We start from the raw sequence: 21,523 nt of genomic DNA on the forward strand, positions 1-21,523 counted from the left end.
TTTAGATCGGCTACCTTGATCGGGCGCTTGGGCATTCAACAAAATACCTTGGACATCATCTTCATGATTACAGCCCTTATGATTATAATAAAGATCATACATTTACAGGCACCACCGTGGTGATCATCATATCTCACCACAGTTTACACCACCTTTGAATATTACGTGTGGGGGTGTCGAGGTCCAGTGGTTATGGCTCTCGTCTTCCAATGTGAGAGACGTGGGTTCGAATCCCAGCCATGGCGTGTTTTCGTTCGGCAAGAAATGTACCCACATTGTTCTGCACTCAACCCACGTGAGGTGAATGTGTACCCGGTAGGGGAAAAATCGTTGAATGCCTCAGCGCCTATATCATGAAAGCTAAAGCCGGGGTTTTAATATCAGTGCTTTGTATCATCAGGCAAAAAGGCGCTTTATAATTCCAGCTGCTTTTATTATCATTATCATTAAAGATCAGAATATGAAAGGTATACCTGATTCTATGATGGATGCAGGAACAAGTATCAGGGAAATTAGCAGCATCAGTTGATTGCCCGTCATCCTTGGCTGTTTAGTACTCATTTTGTTTTGCAGCTAGGTTCTCTTCTCCCTACCAAAATCCCGCCATATGTGCTTTTGACCCCACCTCGTGTAAAATCTGTTGTAAAATTGTTTCAAATCTGTCCTGTTGGTTGGGTTTAGAGCTTCGCAGAGAACAGAGAGAATACCCTTGAACAACGGACTTCATATTCATGGTAATTTACTTTCTCTCACTCCGTTCCATTTGGATTGTAGCGCCCTTTCGCGAATAATTGTGAATGTAAGAGAACTATTCGCATTGGTTGAATTCTTATGAGTGTTTGAAGCATAATATACGACAATGATTTTCATTGGCTATTGCCATTTTGCGATTAATTGGTAAACGTTCGTGCTTGAGTACCCGATTTGAAAGATCATCACTTTTGTCAACTCAACCCCGCATACACAACAACACAAACACACACACAGACCCATCCACATCCGCACACACTCTTTCTCCATTTGCGTCTTTCTTGCACTGACTGCATTCATAATTGACAGTAACTTTTTTTAAAGATTCATTTGCACGTTTTTTTTTAAATCTCCATGGTAACAGCATGAACTAGATAGATTTAGAAATCTAAATCTAATGCAGTCAGTTTCGTGTTTTATCATGCTCGGACTGTTGCGGAGTATTTCCGTAGTTACCAAACGTTCCATCGTCATCGTGTATGATATTGTTTATTCCAATTCCCAAAGACTGGGCATTAACATGTCAAAAACGCTGTTTGACCCAAGAAATGGTTTGATTGGTATTGAGCGAGCAATTAATTCATATTGTTTTCTTCACTTGATTTTCAATATATTCGGAATATTTTCCTTATTTGTATCTTATTATGGCTAATTTGCATGAAATGCCAATTTTGTGATTTTCCTATATGCTTGTATATTTAAGGACTTTTAATATGGTGTTTAGGAAACCTTCCTGTAAGGTATTGCCATATTCTAAAAGTAATTTTGAGGGATGTATCAACAGTGTGTTTTCTTGAATATTTATAACATGTTAGATACATTTATTTGCATAATATGCAAATTGCACTACAGACACTAAGCTGAATACAAATGTATTCAACGTCCTTAGTGATAGCATCATGTAAATTTCAACATTAATGAAATTTTCAAGCAGTCAATAAGACAAAAATCACAAAACCTTGACATTTTCCCATATAAGGATGCTTATTTGCATATTATGCAAATGAGGTAGATTTGTTTTCACTTTTGATAAAAAACATTGAAAACAGTTATTTATCATGATTTTTCACTCAAATTAGATTGTTTTGGACACTCAATTTGTAATCTTTGGGCTATTGTCCTTATTTTTCTAACTTTCTTTTGCTAATTTGCATGATATGCAAATTTCATACATTCCACTGCTTGGAATTTTAGTATGTTGTTTAGGGGACTTTCCTGGAAAGCATTGCAGTGGAATATCGTGCGTTGCAATTAGTGGTGGGTCAAACCCTATATTGACTGGACTATTTCCATTCAAATTATTTTTTGTCGGGAGGATTCTCTTTTTAACTATCACTTAACTTCAGCGCAATTGATGCATACCAGATATATTTGTTATTTTTATTGTCAGACAACAAGACTGACATCCGAAAATGTGTCATCATCATGGTCATGGTGCACTGCATAAACTCTGTTGTTGATTTAAAACCAGCCCGGAATCTATGTCCACACCACAGAAGTGTTAAACAACACCAGTTTCGTTTTGGTCTACCACCAGATAGGTGTTTATACAACACCAATTAGAATTAAAACAGCATCGGTTTGATTCCAGACTGGTGTTGTTTCAAAAATTGATATCAATTACATATAAAGATTCCGGGCTATTGTTAAATCAACACCGGATTTTTTGCAGTGTGGTAGTCTGTTTTTGCCGCAGTCACACCGGTGAGATCGACTTCAAACCGAACGAATGCTGTTACATTATTTTCGATTACAGTACATACCATTGGCCGGTCTGGGGTCGAATGTATTGGGTGTGACTGTGGCATCAGATATGCACATCTCCCCAGGATGAATGGCCAGTGTGCTATAAAGACCACTACTGCTACCCACAATACAATGTGAAGACGTGGTCAGTTTAAGTAGCATCAACCTAAGTCAATAGCTATACAGGAATTACCCACAATTCTTAGGTATATGTACTCACAGCTTGTATACAATATATATTGTGTTTTGTGTTCGTAATGCTGGTGGAAAGCAAATTTCCATACAAATGGACTGTAATAAATGAACTTATGAACTTATTCAATACTATGACGTAGTATAACTTATGAATACATCATGCATATTAGAATAATTACAAATATTGTCGTTCCTCTTTAATATTTATACATTAATACATGTTTACAACAACGTTAAAGCTGTCCTGAGTATATAATAAAGGTCATTCATTGCAGTTGTCAATATTTTTCATGGAAAAGGAATATCAAGATTAACAATGAAGTATATGACTCATTGGCAGAATCGAGCCCCTTCAACTGAATAAATATTGGCAATCGAAGAAAATAAAATTTTAAATATAAAACGATTACTTTTTGCTCTTAAACAAGACTTCAGAGTACTAAAGTGATATTGTCCTTAACCTTTGGTTTATCTTTTTTTCTGCCAAACGATGCTTCACATAATTGGATATTAACTCTTTCCTATAATATTTCTTTCAATTCAATATAAACTTGAGTTTCGTGATGACTGGATTTCGAAAACGTTCCATCTATCACGACTCCATCATTAATAATGTAAGTAAATTGGCAGGGGAGCCACTGCAGTTATTGTTGCTGCGGTATCAGCATTTGTTAAAGTTTTATTTGCAACTGAAAGAAAGGGGAAAAAATAGAATAAATATTTTTTTAAGTATTGACAATTTTAGCGTGTTGGACACGACATCGACAGATATCTTAAGTTACACGTTGGTTGACCAAATAGGTCATTTAGGTAAATAATCTTTGCGCTTATCAAAGGTAAAAAGTTCGAAACACCATCAATTTTCATTTTTTTCAATAAACCTATGTAAACCATGTTTCATTTTTTACAAAATATGCCAAAAAGCATAAAAGCTCACTACAATCGTGATAAATACAATCATATTAATGTACAAGATTGATTAAAAATCTTTTCTTCAAAGTAAAGAAGATCCCTATAAAAAAATCTGTCAATGTTCATTTCAGAGCCGTTCATGTTAGAATAATTCTAACTTTCATACATGCTAGGAAGATTCCCCTCTAAACACTAATTTAACCATGGTAACAATACCTACAATGTGCTTGCCATTTTTTCAATGAAATTTACGCTTTGCAGTCCGGGGCTTTCTTCTAAGATTTTGCACTATGGAAATATTTTCTACGAAAAAATACTTTTGGACGAAATCTCCTCAGGGAGGCAGTTTCTGTAGCAATTTTCAGGAGGACTCGGACACCCCCCCCCCCAAAAAAAAAACATATATGATTCATAACTGTCTTCAATTTTTTTGTTATAATTTCCATTCCGACGAAAAAACATTATTAGTTTTATTAAGCACATCATGTACATGTTCTAGGTCAAACAATTATGAGTCACGACAATTCTTCGGGGTTTAACAACTAAGTTTATTAGAATGGTGATACAAATGAAAATAAAAATCTATGAAAGAATGAATCAATTGAAAAATAATTACAGATGATTTGAAAATATTTGTAAATATCTTTTCGGTAATAGCGTATTTTTTTTTAATTCAGTTCAATTCGATAAATTTGTTTTCCTCTTTTAATCTTTTCATATATACAGTTTTAACATATTTACATTGACAGATTTACCACGTTGTACAATAACAGTTTTACCATATTTATAATGACAGTCCAATCTAACATTTAAATAAACTTGTAAACTACAATATGTCGACTTAGCCACTGAGTCACTTTTGTACATTTTGTATTATCAGTATTTCATTATGTACATGATTCATCATCTACAGATTTGATTATGGTGATCTAGAGTTTACTTCGTGCATCATCCTTCGTGCATCATCGACGACCAATCACTTGACTAGGTAGATCCCGTTTCCCAATCACTATACTGGTTTGTTCCTTATGACATAGATGTGAATGTCATTCCGGTAAAAGACTAGACATTAATGTCTAATGGCATGAAGCCTGAATTGTATCTGCTCCAGATGATTTAGTATTCGGCTGGTGATACATTGGCGGTGAAACGTTGAGGGCACTGCTTAATTCCAAGGCGGAACCAACGGGGATCAGATTCCGCTTATACGGTAAACGAAGTACTGGAGATCTTGGAAAGATATCCGGTCTGTCAACAACTGGGCCCAGAGGTTCTAGTTTTGATGGAGATCTTGGAGTTACTTCTTTATCAGTACGCGACAACGAGGTAGATGATATCGGATCTGGAACAGGATACGTCTCGGAAGCGTCTGCTACTTCAGTCTGGTGGTCTCGGGACGGTCCTCTAATGACATAACTATCTGATTGTGTTTTCTTGCCTATTTTCTGGTTGACAAAGCGAGTATTGTAAGCGAGAGAGAAATCGGGAAAGGCCTGATGCAACGGCACCGAGCGACAAGAGCTTAGTAGCTCTTTTAACTCCTTCCTTGCATCGAAAGGAATAACGCAATGCATGAAAAACAGGACGAAACTCTGCAATATCAGGTACCCTACAAGAACATCCTGTACGGTATGGTCGGGAGTTGAGAGTACAGAGAGGTACCCGAAAATCACATGAAGACATAACAGAAGGATGTCACAGACAGAGACCAAGGCGTCTAATCTGACCTGTAACACCGCCACAGACAAGCCACCCTGTTGCTGTGGAGAATCAGGCGTCAGTCGATGTGACCGGAAGTGGAGGCGGACTGCAATGTATGCGTTTAGCAGGAGGATAAGAACTATTGGCAACACAACTCCTCCTATCATAGACCACACCCCGAAGAAACACCTGCTGTAGCAACAAAACAGATGAAAAGGACGCTACATGTTGGCCTCCGTTTACTCTAAAGGTGTGAGATGAAGTCTTAAAAGTATTGATGCATATGCAATTACTAAAAAGGAATGGTAAAATATATTTTTATATAAAAACCAACACCTAATCAAGATCTATCACGAAAAGATGTGTTCGTATCTAAAAGGTAAAAACAAATTCCGCCGCACCTTTTCCTAACTTTTACGCCATACTTCATGTTTAGCCCCTCAAAATATTTGGAACATTATTCAATTGTCACGAAGCCATCCCTTTAGCGAAACTATTTAAAAAGGCTCTCAATATTGAAATCTCGGTTGGTGAAAAAGAAAATCACACGGAAATGTCTCAAATAGACTTAAAACCCACCGCTGTAAAACCAGCGATGGTTCATGCAGATACTATAAAAGTGAAATTCTTTTTCTACAGCGTTTCAAAGAAAGAAAAGCATATCCAAATCAGGGGCCAGTAACCCAAAAAACTAAGCAATAATCGTAGAACATTGATTCCATTAACTACAATGTACGATCTATCGTAAAAATCAAGCGTACAATCAATCGCTAACCTTTGTGTTAGGGGACCTAGATCTCTTATATCCCTTTTGATAATACAGAAGTAAGCGTCACTCGAGATGTATAGTTCCTTCAAATAAAAAGTACTAGCGATGAGGAAAGATGTGATTAAAACTTTATTACTTGTACTTCTAAACAGAGAAACGTGCTAACATAGTTAACGAATATGACATTACCTGTTTACATACTCTTTTCCGACGAAGCAATAGTCCTTTGCTGATACTGCCGTCATAAGCACAACCACTGCAGGTGAACCTTTATAGTTGAGGAAACAAAACTCTCAGAAATCAGAATATGATTACTTGTCTACACTCATGAACTCGTTAATAAGAACATTGTTAGCTTTCAGACTTCTCTTATTCTAATAAGCAGACCAGATATCACCATGACCAGCATCATTATTATTTTTATCATTATTATCAGTAATAGTATTATCTTTGTTGTTGTTGTAATTGATATATACGTACTGCGCTTTTCCCAAAAGAATAAATTATAATTAAATCTTTCAGTCCCAAAATTTGGATTGAAAAGGAAAAACTGTTAGAGCAAAGTTTTAGCATTGGCTCTTATTGTTGCTAATTATCGGCAAAGGGACTTTAAAACTCAAATCATTTTCTTTTAATCATTCATCGATTTGGAAAGGAAATGAAAGGACACAAGGGTAGTCATTAGTTTTCTTAATTCTGGTACTACATTGCTCTGAGTGTGGAATAAGCTTAGAAATTTAGTTCAACAGCTTACAGCTTAGAAATAATCTAAAGTGAATTCAAATTTGAATTCAATTCGATCAAAAGCATCAAATATGACAGATGAAATTGATATAAAATAAATCTGAAATAAATCATTATCGATTGTAGTTAGGGACCAGCCTAATTCTGGCATCAGTTTCAATCCCAAAATTTAGTTTTAAATCTCCAGTGATTTGGATTTAGATCCTTTTAGATTTAAGAATGAATATTTAGGATTAAAAGTAAATCCAGAATTAGAAGTGAAGGATATTGATAGTCATTACGTAGTTACCTAATGCCAGAAATGCACCTTTACTTTGGTACGACAAAGAGTCAATATCAGTGTTGCCGAGTCGTGATAGATATATGCTTATTCCATGCATGCATATTAAGCTTGCAGAAGCCAAGACTGTGTAGTGATAGACAATCAACTGGGCAAAGCACACTCTTTCCTTTACTTCCGGTTCATCATTATTTGTCCAATTATCGATGCATAAATTGCACAAAAATGCGACGTTGAAGCAGAACAAGCAGATGAACTCTCCAATGCGAATCTTGCCGCAGATGGTTTTCCAAATTTTCCTTCAAATAATAGACAATTAGATAAAAAAAGAAATATTAATAAAAGAAGCTAGTTACACAAACTTTTGATATAAACATTATATTTCCAGCTATATATTAAACCACGCAAGTATAGACTTGCAAAGAGTTATTTCATTTTCAGGCAACCCATGGCTGGGTTCTGACGAGAACTTGCAAAGAAGTCATCAATGCTTAGTGACCAAAACAAAAGAATTGTAATAAGAATCTCTCTAATTGAATCAGATCTCTTTCGGCATTTCACTTTTAGAAGGTACTAAATCAAGGTATCGCGAAGAAGGCAGCTAGGTCATCTACACATTCCCAAATGAGATGATGTAACTTCGTAACTATGAAGAGTATGTAGCTTATGCCGCATACATTCGCAATTCCGAAGCTTCGTTATTCCGAAGGTTCGGATATTCTGAAAGGTTCGTTATTCTGAAGGTTCGTAATTCCGAAGGTTCGTTAGTCCAAAAACGAAATGAGGTTCGTAATTCCGAAAACGAAATTACGTTCGTAATTCCGAAGGTTCGTTAGTCCGAAAACGAAATGATTAACGAACCTTATTTCGTTTTCGGACTAACGAACCTTCGGAACAACGACCCCTTTTTCGTTTTCGGATCAACGAACCTTCGGAACAACGATCACCTTATTTCTTTTTCGGATTAACGAACCTTCGGAACATCGAACCTTATTTCGTTTTCGGATTATCGAACCTTCGGAATAACGCCATAAATGTTCGGAATAACGAACCCTTTTACGTTTTCGGATTAACGAACATCGAGGTATTGGCAATTTACGTGTTTCGGAATTACGAACCTTTGGAATAAAGAACCTTCGGAATTACGAACCTTCGAAATTACGTACCTTTGGAATTACGAACCTTCGGAATTACGAAGTGTAACCAGCTAATGCTACAGCCTCACCGACGAAACTGACTCCAAACCGACCACAGTATGTCACTAGAATGACTATTATATATAGCCGGTCTATATATATACACCAAACTAGAACATGATTACAATCACGAACGCTAATCACAGTCACGATTACAATAGAAATCATCATTACAATGATGATTCAAGATTCATGCGAGAAAGGGCCCTACATGACACTTACGGAGACAAAAGGTAAATAACTATCATGAGGAGAATCGTTGCTATTGATGTCAGGAAACCGATGTAGATTTGGGCGTCATGGTATCGACGGTCTCCCACCGAGGGATTGGAGATATCTTGGATGCTCTGTAGTATTCAAAGTAAGGAAGAGTGGTGTTGATCTTGGATAGTCATGTATTTGGTTTTCCTTTCCTATTTATCTTACTGAGAAAACCCCGTTGTCTTCAGCTTCAGTGCATAGAATTCTACGATCTAATTGTAATTTTCAAAGAATCTTTGAAAGGCTGGTGAGTATTATTACAATGTGAGTTATTGGAACCTATTGAGTTAACTGACGACAAAGAGGGCAGGAGGCACATGATGGCACGTACGCGAATGCTATTCAGACTGACATTTTTTTCTTCATTGACTAAATTTATGCGAGATTATAGGCATTTATTGACGGATTAAAGATCAACGTCACCAAAACAGACAGACGTTGAAGTGTATCACAGAATACTTACAATAATTGATTAATAACTACTGACATGAATAAATGGAACGATACCAATATTTTTGTATTATTCTATTGTATGAGCACTGTCTTCAAATAAAAGTCTTCAAATCGGAAGTCAAAGATTCCTGTCTGTACAATTTGACTGTAACTTGCTAAACAATATCTAAACAAAAGAGATACATGAACAGAGTGGATGACAAAATATTCAAAACAAGGAAGTGACACTTGGACGCTCACCATAAGAACAGCGAAGTTTGTGAGATGATCGCAATAGCATACCGGATTGGATGCACTGCTGTTGTCATCAGCAGAACTGCATCCTGATGTTGCCCAAGAGCCATGGCTACGTTCAGCCTCCACATCCTCCCAGAAAACACAGACCGGTCGCGAGACTCGTAATGTGGCACTGCTTTTCTGGAATCAAATACAGAATCTTAATATCAACAGATTACAACGTGGGATTCTTTGAACTAAACGATATAAACATTCGATTCAGAGCCCTGTGAACGATTTTTTAATAGAGCGTGCTGGTATTTACTCCAGAATGAAGATGATTTTAGTCGGGAAAATTTTTTGACAAGCACAAAGGGTTTTCACTACGAAATGAAGATTATTTTGTTCGATTTATAGTTTTTATGATACCTGCCTGATTTCCAATGGGTGCTGCCTATGGTAAATATCCCCAGCACCCCCGCTTGCCAGGGCTATGATAACTCCTTGGACGGTAATAAGATAATAAGATGTACTCATGAGGAGGTGAAGTTGGATAAGGCACGTCTTAAGAAAGGAAGCGGATAACGCAACGAGGATAGCAATGCAGTGGACTCCAGAAGGAAAACGGGGTCGGCCCAAGAGCACCCGGCGAAGGACTGTTGAAGTGAAATGACTAACCTCCTACAGACCTGGGGATCACTGCAGAGACTGGCCCAAGACAGACTGGAGCTGAGAGCTTCTGTTGCTGCCCTACTTGTCAGGAGGCAAAACGGGCGCGGAAAGAACAGTGCGGTAATTAAAAAGGAAGGGCATATTTTCTAATCTAAATCCTGTAAAAAAAATTGATGATTTTGATCAACTATCCTTCTTCAATACTCAACTTACGTCAGAAGGCGTTCACATGTTTATGTTTTCCCCTCTTTATTCAAGTAAACCTTTATTGGGGTGCATATTAGCCTTTAAACATTCAAAACTTTCCTACACCACGTGTTAACAAATACCTGTATTGGTGTGAACATGCCGGTTACATTGACCCGCAGAAAAAGGGCCACAGAGGGATCCAGTGTTGCCGACATTACCGGAGTATTTGCCTCTTGTCTCCACCGTCCTGTCACTTTTCGAACAAGCCGACCCCTTCCTGTTGCTCTCAGGTTCCCGTTACCTGGGTCACTGATGAATAGGTTTGGCAAGCGAAAGACTGAGAATGCCAAGCGGACCTGGCTCTTCGACGTTAAATTTGAGAACTCTCTGGCTCGGCAGCGAAGACTCAAAGAATTACGAATCTCTGATGCGTTGAATGTTGTGATATTGGTGTCTCTGCTATCCTCTATCACCGTTGTGAAGACATCATCTTTGATCGTTCCATAGTCACCTGAGTGATTGACTATGAATGTCACACCTAACTCCAGCTCTTCAACGAGCACCATTTCCACCTTATATTTAAAAAAGAAATACCAGTAGTTTTTATTTAAGTCACCGTGTGCTAAGACTTCATGGATTGGGAATATGGGCCTACGGATTTCGACATGATCAGTGTTTACACGCGAAAACACAAACCGCTAAAGGCATGCACAATCTTTGTGTATCATTAAATGGCAGACATTGTTTTATGATATTCTAATGGCAAGACTTGGGGGTATATTTTTATATTACAACACAAATGGAAATAAAAAGTGTAAGTTTTAAGTTACATATACCTTAACACCGATATTAGGATGCGATACTTTGAATGATGCTTTTCTTGACACGTCAACGTGATTGAGCTGGCTCTCGAGTGTTCGTAAAGCTCTCGATACAGCATGACTTTCGGCCTGAGCTACTCTAAGTTCATGAGGATCACACTCCATCAAGTTACCAACGATTGTAACCATGTCAACCGTTACCTATCAGAGATTAAACAAATTAACATGCATGTCTATTATACAGTACTGTACAAACTCGTCGTCATCGGCAGCATTGTTTTATAATTATGTATTTTTTGTTGTTTCAACTTGACATCTAAGCATTAGTTTTTATGATTCCGGTGTTTTTTTGTATGGCTTACACTCTTAAAAAAAATTGAAATAAAGAAATTCAATTTAACTGAAATCTGGCTTCAAATGAAGGAGAGAAGACAAAAGGAATAGTGGGTATACATTGCAGCCCCTCCCCCCCCCAAAAAAAAAAAATAAAATGAAACGGGTTATACTAAGCATCGATATTTCTGTGTTTTTATATGTATTTTTATAGACCGCGCTGTAAAAAAGTGGATGCCTTCGGTTTTACAAAGAAGAATTTTTAAATCATTTTTTAGTGTATAGGCTCTACACAATTTAAGCATTTTAAATAATTATAACTTTGATATTTTCATCTTCATGTTGATATTCACCGTTTTTATTAAACCTAGTATAAGAATTCGCTATGTAAACTACGTAGTTCGCTGGGAATTCTTAAAAATAATGATAGTGATTTCTAAGAAATTTAGAAAATTGTTCAACTGATAACGACTACTGTTCTTGATATGGCATATAAAATAAATTACCTTCTTTGAGGATGAATGCAATGCCTCAGCTTTCTCGAGAATAGTAGCCGCGGATATGACCGAATTCCATTCAAATTGTAAATTCGATGTGATGTTTGCTGCTTCCTTCAAGAAACCCTCCACATTAGTTCTTGTAAAATTTTGCTTTGATATGAAATATAGAGAAGGGTAGAACAGATGAATGGATTATGTAAGGATGGATTAGATTTCTGAGTAATAAGTCCCAAGTAGTTTTTCGTTATTAAAAATATTATCGATGAAATTCTTTAGGCACAACAAGCTATGCTGATTTTGCAGCATGAATCTTATGCACGTATTATAGAAACACCAAAAGTTTTAAGGTTAAACTTACATGTATGTCGTATATCATAATGACTTTGTAAATACCTTGTAATCACCTAAACAGCAAGGCAATTGTTCATATTCCTGGTGATTCCAAACAAGTTTAAAAACATTTGTCAATCTATGTATTTAATATCCCTTTAGTCAAGTCAATTTCAGAGAAGCATTCGGAAGCAAAAACATTGATCCAACGGAGTTCTCCGGGCAGACAAAGTGGAGTAGTTTTCATCGAAAGTGCCATATTATTAGAATGAGATATGTCTAACATATAATAGTTTGGACGATCCTGACGACAAAGGGTAGTTTAGACAAAAAAAGGAGTTGACAACAAGAAGAATTCTTTGGAATTTGTCAATCAAGAAAAAATAAGTGGCGTCAACGCCAATAATTGTAGAATGAGTTATCAATTTTAATATACTTTCGAAAATACTCATTCAGGTCATAAGAAATATTCAAATGTGTCAATAAACATTGAAAGCTTACTTCTGCAATGACCGATAATCTATCGTCCGTGATGACAGGCCAAGAAGTTTCAAAGAAATCCGTCTGGTCTAGGGTGAAAAACGATGTTATCTCCTGTTCGCTAGGTGTCATATCGGTTGATGTCAGCGAACTTCCCTCCAGCGTTGTCTCGCCTTCGCCATCAGCCTTATAAGGAGTTGATAAAGAAATAGCATTGAACGTCGTCTTGTCTTTACCATCAACATTTTCAAGGGTTGTTAAAGTCCTTAGTGTGGTCTCTCCTTCACCATCAGTCTTATTAGGAGTTGTAACAGGAACATTCTTCGTCGTGCTCTCTATTTTAAGCACTTCTGTTGATGACGCCTTCCTTGTAACAGAGGCTGGTGAGGTGCCAAAGATAGTTGTACTTTCGACGTCTGATGTAGTTTGAAGGCTATCTGTTGATGGGATAACCAATTGTTATCAAAATAACGTGTTAGGAGTTTCTTGCACATTATGCACTCTAAGAAAAAAAGGTATCATTTGCAACGTTTAAATGCAAACGGTGGGGCGTCACTGGGTGCAACTTTGCGCCTTGAAATATAACCAATGCTTGTGCATAATTCGGTTAAAGGGAACCGGTAGGAATTACTTCCTGCCGGTACCGATTACCTCACCTGGGTTGAGTGCAGCATAATGTGGGTAGATTTCTTGCTGAAGGAAAACATGCCACAGCTGGAAATCGAACCCTCGTCCCTCACATTGAAAGACGAGAATCTTAACCACTTGACCATGGCGCCCCCACGATTTCTAAACAATAGGAATAAGAAAGTTTCCGGCGACGCTTACTCATTGTTTTGTCATCTTGATATAATGTTGTTGTCGAGACTGTGGACTTTGTTGTTTTCATTTCGGCTGTAGACGTTGTAAAACGAATGGCCGATGACTCTTCTATTTCGGCCATTGTGGCGACAGCGTAGGAGTAGGTTGAATATGTTTGCTTTGCCGTGGTATTCTTCGCTGTTAGGGAACGAGTATGCATACCACTGGTTGGTTTCTGAGTAGATAGATATACTTGGGAATCACTCTCCACATGAAAAGTGGTTGCCAAGGCTCTATCAGTAGCAACTGAAGCAGTACCGGTCATCGAAGTGATAAGCTCTGTTTTTGTTATTACCGATGAAAAAACGGCTTCTTCGACAGTTCTTGTGTCAGTGTCTGTAGTCAGAGCGGTGTTGCTTGACGTTGTTTGATCATCCTCTATATCAAGAATGGTGGACTCCGTGTGCAATATTGTAGCCAATCCTGTTGTAGGATTAAGGGGGGCCAAGGTCCTAGGCATGGCCGAAGTACCAGGATCGGTTTTCACAGGTTCAAATGGTGTAGACTTTATTGCTTCGTTTGAAGTGAGAACTGTGCTTCTTCGGGTCGAGAAGTCATTTGTAGTGGACGGTTCTTTATTCATGGAAAGTATTGCTGTGGTTTCTGAGGCTGTTGAAATTGTAGTTGTAGTGACTGAGGTGGTAGGTATTTGTGGAGTCGTTGTCCTCTCTACAGTGGAAGTTTCTAGAGATAAAATAGTAAATTACGAATTATGAATATTATCTGCAGGCGACTGTATTTGAGTTGGAACCTAATGTTTCAGAGCTATTACTTAAGCTATTACCTAAAGACCGAAATTAATCAGCACAATGGGACATGGTAATATGTTTCGGTCCTGTTGTATCACAGGTAGTTTTCCGTCTTACTTCTGTTTGTCTCTTTAAGTGACCATTCAGTTTCTTACAGTGGCGAATCCAAGACAATACTTCGTTCAGTGGCTCTAAAATAACTGATCTTACATGTGTTTTGAGAGCCCTCTTACATTTGCCCCTTCTCTTCTCAAGATCTTTCCCTTTGTGGAAAGGCCTTATTCTCGTTTGAAAATATGACATGTCACGCAGCCCAACCCGTACATCCCTGTAAGCTACATCAAAATTACAGCTTTATCCCAAGGTCTCACACTTTTTTTCTTCAGAATACCTGGTAAATAATATAGTTCACACTGGACGCTTGCGTAGCCGCTGGTACAGTAACCAGTTCCGTACTTCAGTAGACGACAAGACTTGATAGAACTAGTATTCTTTACATTGTCACAGTCAAGCTCGTCAAAGCGGACCTCTTCCACCAGTTCACCAAAGCGGTTGTCATTGTAAAAACCAACAAAGTCATTGTCGTTGAACCCAAGTATACGGCACACTAGAGTCGCAGTAGCATCATTCCAAGGATCTTTGGCACAAATCGAACCCCAGGATCCGTCGTAGAAGATTTCGACGCGACCCTCGAAAGAACCTCGACCTCCGACAAGACGCAGGTTGATATCCTCGTCTGTACGGAAGAAGAGAGTATATTTATTTTTACTTGCGTTTAATCATCAAAACATTCACCACGTTCTTAGTCGCAAAGGTCATTGTAAACTGATTTGTAGTCACGTAAGTACATTCTTGAAAATACATGTAAACTATATACCTCATCTTACCCTGGCATATTGGATCATTTAATAAGCACTTTCCGAGGTATCACATTATGATGTGTCATTAATTCGGTATATAGTAAAATGTTTACAGATGTTGGAAAACAACTGTAAAATATGCTACCCCTCCTGCCAACCGAGTTACCCCCTGTGATTCTAACCGATAATTGCAATATAAACAAACTCAGACCGGATATTGCCGCTATAATGCAACTGATTGGCCGAATAATGAAAATAAATGACATTGGCACTTTTTTTTTGCACACATGGCGTGTTTACCAGTTGGTCCAGAGAAGCGTTTCATGAAAAAACTTGACAGAGTTTTTTATCCAACAGTTTACCTTAACAGCCGGACACTTGTCTGTCTCTCGGCCATTCATTAACAAAGAAAGTTGTCAGATCTGAAAACTAGTTGGTTGAAAATGGTAAAGAAACATTCCCCTGGTATTAATAACTATATAGCATCTGAGTAAGCTCGTCCAAATATTCAACTCCCCTGTCCAACCCCTACAAACTTTGAAAGCTCTTTGAAAAGCGAAAAGATAGACATTCAGTATAAATATAACAATTGCCAGTATATATATTTCAGTGCATACCTGATTCGCAAGATATCGATGCGGCACCATAAGAAGACTCACATTCCCTTTCTTTGAACCTGAACAATCTGCATTTGGTAATATCAACTTCCGACCCATTACATTTTAACTCGTCAAAGAAAGGTGTTTTATCTCCATCGGCGTGAAATGCGCTGCCATCCCGCAGAAGTGCAAATGCTCTCTCGTATCCAAGTGAACGACAGAAGACATCCGCTTCCTTGAAGGTCAATTTTTCGCCGCAGACTTTGCGCCATTCGCCAGTGACGAAGAACTCGATTTGCCCCTCATGGACGTCGCTGCCATCTGCAAGCCTGATGTCAATTTCCGGCACCGATTCTAAATGTTTAAAAAAATGTACAAAATAGGAAAGGAAAATTCTTTAATGTGCGACTGAGCTTCAGGGCATGTGGGGTGTGTCTGTGTGTAGGAGGATTCTTTGGGTTCAAGTTAAATCATGTAGGATAAACATCATTCAGAAGACTTAATCAAGAAATTGGAAAGGATGAAAAAATACATGTAACAGTGTGCCACCATAACCACGGCAATGGCAATAACTTTCAATCTGATAATGAGCAACTCACCCGATATACATGTCAAACTTGCTGCTTCTTGAGGGGCGTCTTTACAAAATCCTTCCTGGTATCGGAAAGATGTGCATGAAGTCAAAAAGGTTTCTGAACCTTCGCAGTCAACTTCATCAAACTGCACCGTTGTCATGTTGTCTTTACTGAAAGTGTCGTCATAGTAGATGATGAAAGCATGGTCATAGCCTTTGTGTCTGCACACGACGTCAGCTGAATTGAAGGTCCACTGGCTATTGGAACATATTTTTCCCCAAGCTCGATCGAAGAATACTTCGACACGACCTTCGTGGTCACCAGTCCCACCAGTAAGACTGACAGTCATGTTATCATCTAAGAGGAATGAATGTGAAGGTTTGAAAAGGGTCAATTAATCATGGATTAAGAGAAACCAACCAGTCGTTTAGCAATAATAATAATCATGATCGAAATTCAGCAGTGTCATTAATGTGTGAGAAGTAATCAGAATTGACGAGTTTCCTTTCAGATCGGAGGGGCGCTGTATAGAACTCGTCATTCAATCTAAAGCCTCTTTTACACCTTCAAGAATGCAACACGGATCTCAGTCCTTGGTGATCAGGGGTGCCAAATTGATACTTTCTAGCATTGATGGAGTGAATGCGGATTTAACTGGGTATTCACAAGGAAATGTACAGAAAATTTAGCATGTTCGGCTTTTTCTCTCGGTTATGCCGGTACAACGAGGATGGCTACAGATAAGTAGCCGGTTTGTACACGGTTATCCCGGACTGTCCACAGATGAACCCGGATTGACAATCCGAGATGAGCCGTGTTGCATCCGTCAAGGTGTAAAAGGTGTAACTGTGCCGTTGTCATGATCACGGCCAGCTGCCATGGTAACATGGCTCAATTGCCTATCAAACTATAATTTCCACGGTCATATTCGTAAGTAGTCTATATATTGATATGCTCATGCATACTAATGTCCTCTACAAAACCATAGCCAAGAAAGTGTGTTGCTGGCACAGTAGAAGTCAAGTAAAACCAAGCGAGCAAAGAGAAACTATATAACATACGAGAAAAGTTCTATCACATGTTCACATAATATAAAGGCATGATTTGTAATTTTAAAATCTTAAATCATAACAATGAATAAATTTCACACTCCATTTGTCTTCTGTAAGAAAGCACTTGTCGGTAGCACGAGATAGGCAATATGTCTTACGATCGTCACAGCTGATCGAGGCAGCACCATAACTACTGGAACAAAAACGCCTGCGGTATTTCACAAGACGGCAATCACGGTAGGTGGACCCAGATAGCGGACAGCTGATACCATCAAAGAATGGCTTTGTGTCATCACCGAAACCACCTTGCTGGAGAAGGACGGATGCACGTTCATATCCAAGACTGCGGCAAAGGACATGTGCTGCAGTGGCGTCCACTTTCCTCCCACACACATCATTCCATTTGCCGTTGTAGAAGTATTGAATGCGTCCTTGATGCGGCCCGGTGCCATCGGACAGTTGCAGCATGTTATCCTCATCTGAGAAGAACAATGTTTGTTCATATATTCTCATGAAATATGTGAGAATATATGAACAAACATTGTTCATATACTACATTGGGCTCACAGAGAAAGCAAAATAAGAATATTGAAATCAGTGTTACGGGTACACGAATATATACTTACACTCGTCACAGGCAACCCCGCCATATACTACGCCTGTGCAAAGCTTTGCCTCTGAGAGGGTGCATTCATCAAGTGATCTGATTGATGCCGGGCAATGGATCTTATCAAATAACATCGGATGTGTTTTAGAATCTCCAAACCGGTTATCACGGTACAAGATATCCCCCTGGCTGTAGCCAAAGGCCTGGCAGATCGCATCTCCGTCATTTGGATTCCAAGTCGAGGTGCCGCAAATGGCGCCCCATACTCCACGAACGTTGATCAAGACTTGGCCGACATTTGGAGTGTCCCCTCCAGTGAGGTTCACGGAAGGTGGATTGTCTGTTGGATAATCAGGAGACACAAGAACATATTGTTACTTGATAAAAAAATTGAGACGACATTGTAAGATACCACTACGTGCGGAGTTATCGGCGGTAGATGTGAACTCTCTGTGACTCAAGTCTAAACTATAGTCTTAAAAAACAATGGAATGATTAATTCACTCTTAAGAGAAAGTGAACAAATTTCAATAGATTAAGAAAGGTTTTCCAATTGTTTTCAATGCATTTCACTCTTATTAAAATGAAATTTGTTTAAAACATTCATGTGTACACTCTTAATTCACTCCAAATCGCGCAATCACTGACGGCTCCACCAAGGGGAAGCGAGTGATTTTCCACTCCTTCCTTTTTTTTCCTTGGTTAGATTTTCAAGTGTGATCAATCTTGGTGGTGTATGTGGTATACGGGTCTACTTCATAATTAAAGATGAGATCAATAGTATAAGGAGGGTCGTAGCAAGATAAGTACCAGTCTTCGTCAAGCTTTCGGGCACATTGAACAGCTTTCGGGCCTTCTTCAGGCACTTCACACTGAACCTTACTCATATAGCAATATTTACGGAAATTACGATCCTGATGAAGGGCATGTGCTCAAAAGCTTAACGAAGAATGATACTCATCTTGCTACGGCCCTCTCCATATTATAATTATAAAGTGTATTGGCTATTGAACGTTTATTTCTTCAAACCTTTGAATTAAAATTTGAAGTTGTTTCGTATCCAGCGCCTCTTTTGGCAATATATAGGCGCTGGATACGAAACAACGCCATATAATGTACGCCACCAAGATTGATCAAGATACATGATAAAATATTTAGCCAATGTTCATGTAGTGGAATATGTTTTATATCAAATGAAACAAGGCCTGTAGATATTTTGTTTTATCGCCGGTATTTACAGGGGTTCGTGCCTAAGTGTGTGTTTCATATATGAAAGTAAAAACAGTAGTGTCATATAATAATGTTGATTAACGCCCATTATTCAAACTTTGTCGGGCACATTGTTTTTTTTTCTTCCTCTTTTATGATACCAGCTCTTTTTTTGGGGTTGGCCAACAGTTCAGTGTAGCCAGGTGACAAAAATGTTCAAAACTATATTGTCAAATCTATGCTGGGCTTGTTTATTTGTATCTTTCCAGTCTTATCCAATTTTAAATCACACCCTATATCCCTATATGAACGAGCTTTAAAAATAGAAGCTTACCATATTTACATACAAGTCCGGCGTCGCCATCACCCTTATCGCGGCAGCTTCCATCATCGACCTCAAAGGGGCACTCATCGATGGTTTCTTCACTTCCGTCACACCCAAGCCTCTTAAAATGAACCACTCCCAAAGTGGTCCCAAACAGTTTGCCATAGGAGACGAAGCGAGCTGTACTGTATCCTAGAGATTTACAAACCACGTTCGCACTGTTGGAATCCCAATCGTCGTTGCCACATATAGATCCAGACACATTATTGTAGAAAACTTCAACTGTGCCTTCATATTCATTTGTTCCGTTCACTAGTCTGATTGTATAAGTCTCATCTATGGATAAGTGAATAAGAAGACTCATTTTAACTTCAGAATTGTAATCATTATCATCAATGCCACGGTCATAGCGATTTACGGCTATATGGCATGTATGGGGTGTATCTGAATTTCGACCAAGATTAGATCATTCCGCACAAGTTGTTGACGAGTGCAATTTGATGCCATGGTATATTTGGCCTGAATTAGAGATCGATGAATGGATGTGATATTCCAAGGTTGGCGATGTTGGCTATAATTCAAATAAATGATAAATAAATGAATAAATAAATATCCTCTCCTTTTTTAATTTTCTTTTATCTCCTCTTCGTTCTTTTATTCTTCTTCTCAGTTCTTTTTTGCTGTCCCCTTCTTCTTCTTCTGTTCTCCTTTAATTATTGTTGTCTATATTCCGTGAATATTACTTCACCAATGATCATAATTACTGAGAATGGTTTGAAATACCCCCCCCCCCTCGATTCACATTGCATCTATAATTATGTATTCTTAAGACAAACTTTGATGAGTTACATTGTATATCTACATGCCATGATTTTAACAAATATGTTTCATTAAAGATGCCTACCTGTTGCCATGACAACTCCTAGATGAGAAACCTCTGGGAAAAATACAATAATGACTAAAAAGTGAAAACTGATGCATTGTCGATGTCTCTTTAATCCCATTTTGACAATTATAACCAAACGAAGATAAAAAACGTGAAATCAAAACAAACTTCCTCTCGCCATAAAAGTCACGGTTGACAATGTTACTAACAGATTAAAACTAACAAATGAAGAGAAGAATCGCATGCCTTTTGATGATGTTTTTTTAATTAAAATGAAGAACAAAGTTGGAACAGTACAGCTGAATTCAATTAACAATGGTACGTTTTTAATGATTGTATTTATCTTTACAGAAGACGAAACAACGCCATGCCGACCCTCTGTTCATTTCGATTCTAAAGAACAAAATCTCTTATTCTGAACCTGCAATAGAAAGCATTTCTTGACCGATCTTTTGCGTTTCAAAAATTATAACTTCGTTTCGAGTCAAGGCGTCAAAATGGACGCCTACGTGACAAAACTCCACCTTTTCAAACGTACGACTAATGCATATTGAATTGGCTTTCGAATACTGAAATCCATGGTAACAACACGAAACTAGTTTTGTCGAGTGATAACCAGATAAGTGAACTCGCCCCACCCCCTTTTCAGTTATCGTGTACAAAAAACATTATAACGACCATCAATCTATGATTTTTATTTTGACCCCCCCCCCCCCCTTCATAACTTTTAAATTCGTTCCGCGGTCCTTGCCTGTTGTGAGGTATATATAACCGTTAAAAACCTTATACGAGTATCTCCTATAAGGTATCAACAAATTCACATTTCATTGAGCGAAAGCAAATTGTTCGTGTACAGTATATGCTTATATATACCAACTTTATAAAGGGTGTTATCAAAAATGGCTTTTCCGTTTCCACTTCCTCTTTTTTCTTCTGTCTTTCTTTTTTTTCCTAATATTTTTTTCTCGCTTTTCTGTGTTTCTTCTTCTTTCCTTTTATGCTTTATCTATCTCTTTATTGTTTGAAAGGAGCTCCAGTTTAGGGACGTGGACATTTAGGCCCCGAATTGCTTCCCTTTTCTTTTTCTCTTCACTCAGTTTCATTTTGCTTTAAAAACAAATTTGAAATTTCGGGAATATATCACTGAATTCTGTGAAATTTTGAACCCTGTTTATTCAAGGACTTATAGCTTCTTGAAATTCGTTTTTCAGCGGCGGCTGTGGGCACGTACCCGAAGGGCATGGTTAGACTG

The 21,523-nt window shown here is 38.1% G+C and overlaps 1 protein-coding gene across 1 annotated transcript; it reads right to left on the bottom strand.

Annotated features, from left to right (window-relative positions):
* Positions 1–4,563: 4,563 nt before the first annotated feature.
* On the bottom strand, positions 4,564–19,749 carry LOC121423535. Its single transcript, XM_041618889.1, has 16 exons — positions 19,395–19,749; positions 17,871–18,191; positions 17,403–17,723; positions 16,217–16,549; positions 15,636–15,971; positions 14,550–14,894; positions 13,377–14,105; positions 12,570–12,985; positions 11,745–11,888; positions 10,921–11,106; positions 10,225–10,656; positions 9,248–9,424; positions 8,516–8,640; positions 7,107–7,396; positions 6,263–6,341; positions 4,564–5,493 (listed from the first exon to the last, which is right to left on the bottom strand). Exons 1-16 carry the CDS (start codon positions 19,747–19,749, stop codon positions 4,680–4,682), a joined length of 5,403 nt encoding a protein of 1,800 aa, XP_041474823.1. The 3' UTR covers positions 4,564–4,679.
* Positions 19,750–21,523: the final 1,774 nt, after the last annotated feature.

The sequence above is a fragment of the Lytechinus variegatus genome, chromosome 11 (assembly GCF_018143015.1).
Source record: "Lytechinus variegatus isolate NC3 chromosome 11, Lvar_3.0, whole genome shotgun sequence".
In the NCBI taxonomy this organism is placed as follows: Eukaryota; Metazoa; Echinodermata; class Echinoidea; order Temnopleuroida; family Toxopneustidae; genus Lytechinus; species Lytechinus variegatus.

Bases quoted from the DNA above. Each gene is read 5' to 3' on its own strand.
- LOC121423535 (XM_041618889.1), bottom strand. From the start codon at position 19,749: ATGAGTCTTCTTATTCACTTATCCATAGATGAGACTTATACAATCAGA. The intron at 9,425-10,224 runs GTATTTGTTAAC...ATTTGATTCCAG, and splicing joins GCATGTTCACACCAATACAG to AAAAGCAGTGCCACATTACG. The intron at 7,397-8,515 runs GTAAGTGTCATG...TATTATTTGAAG, and splicing joins GTTATTTACCTTTTGTCTCC to GAAAATTTGGAAAACCATCT.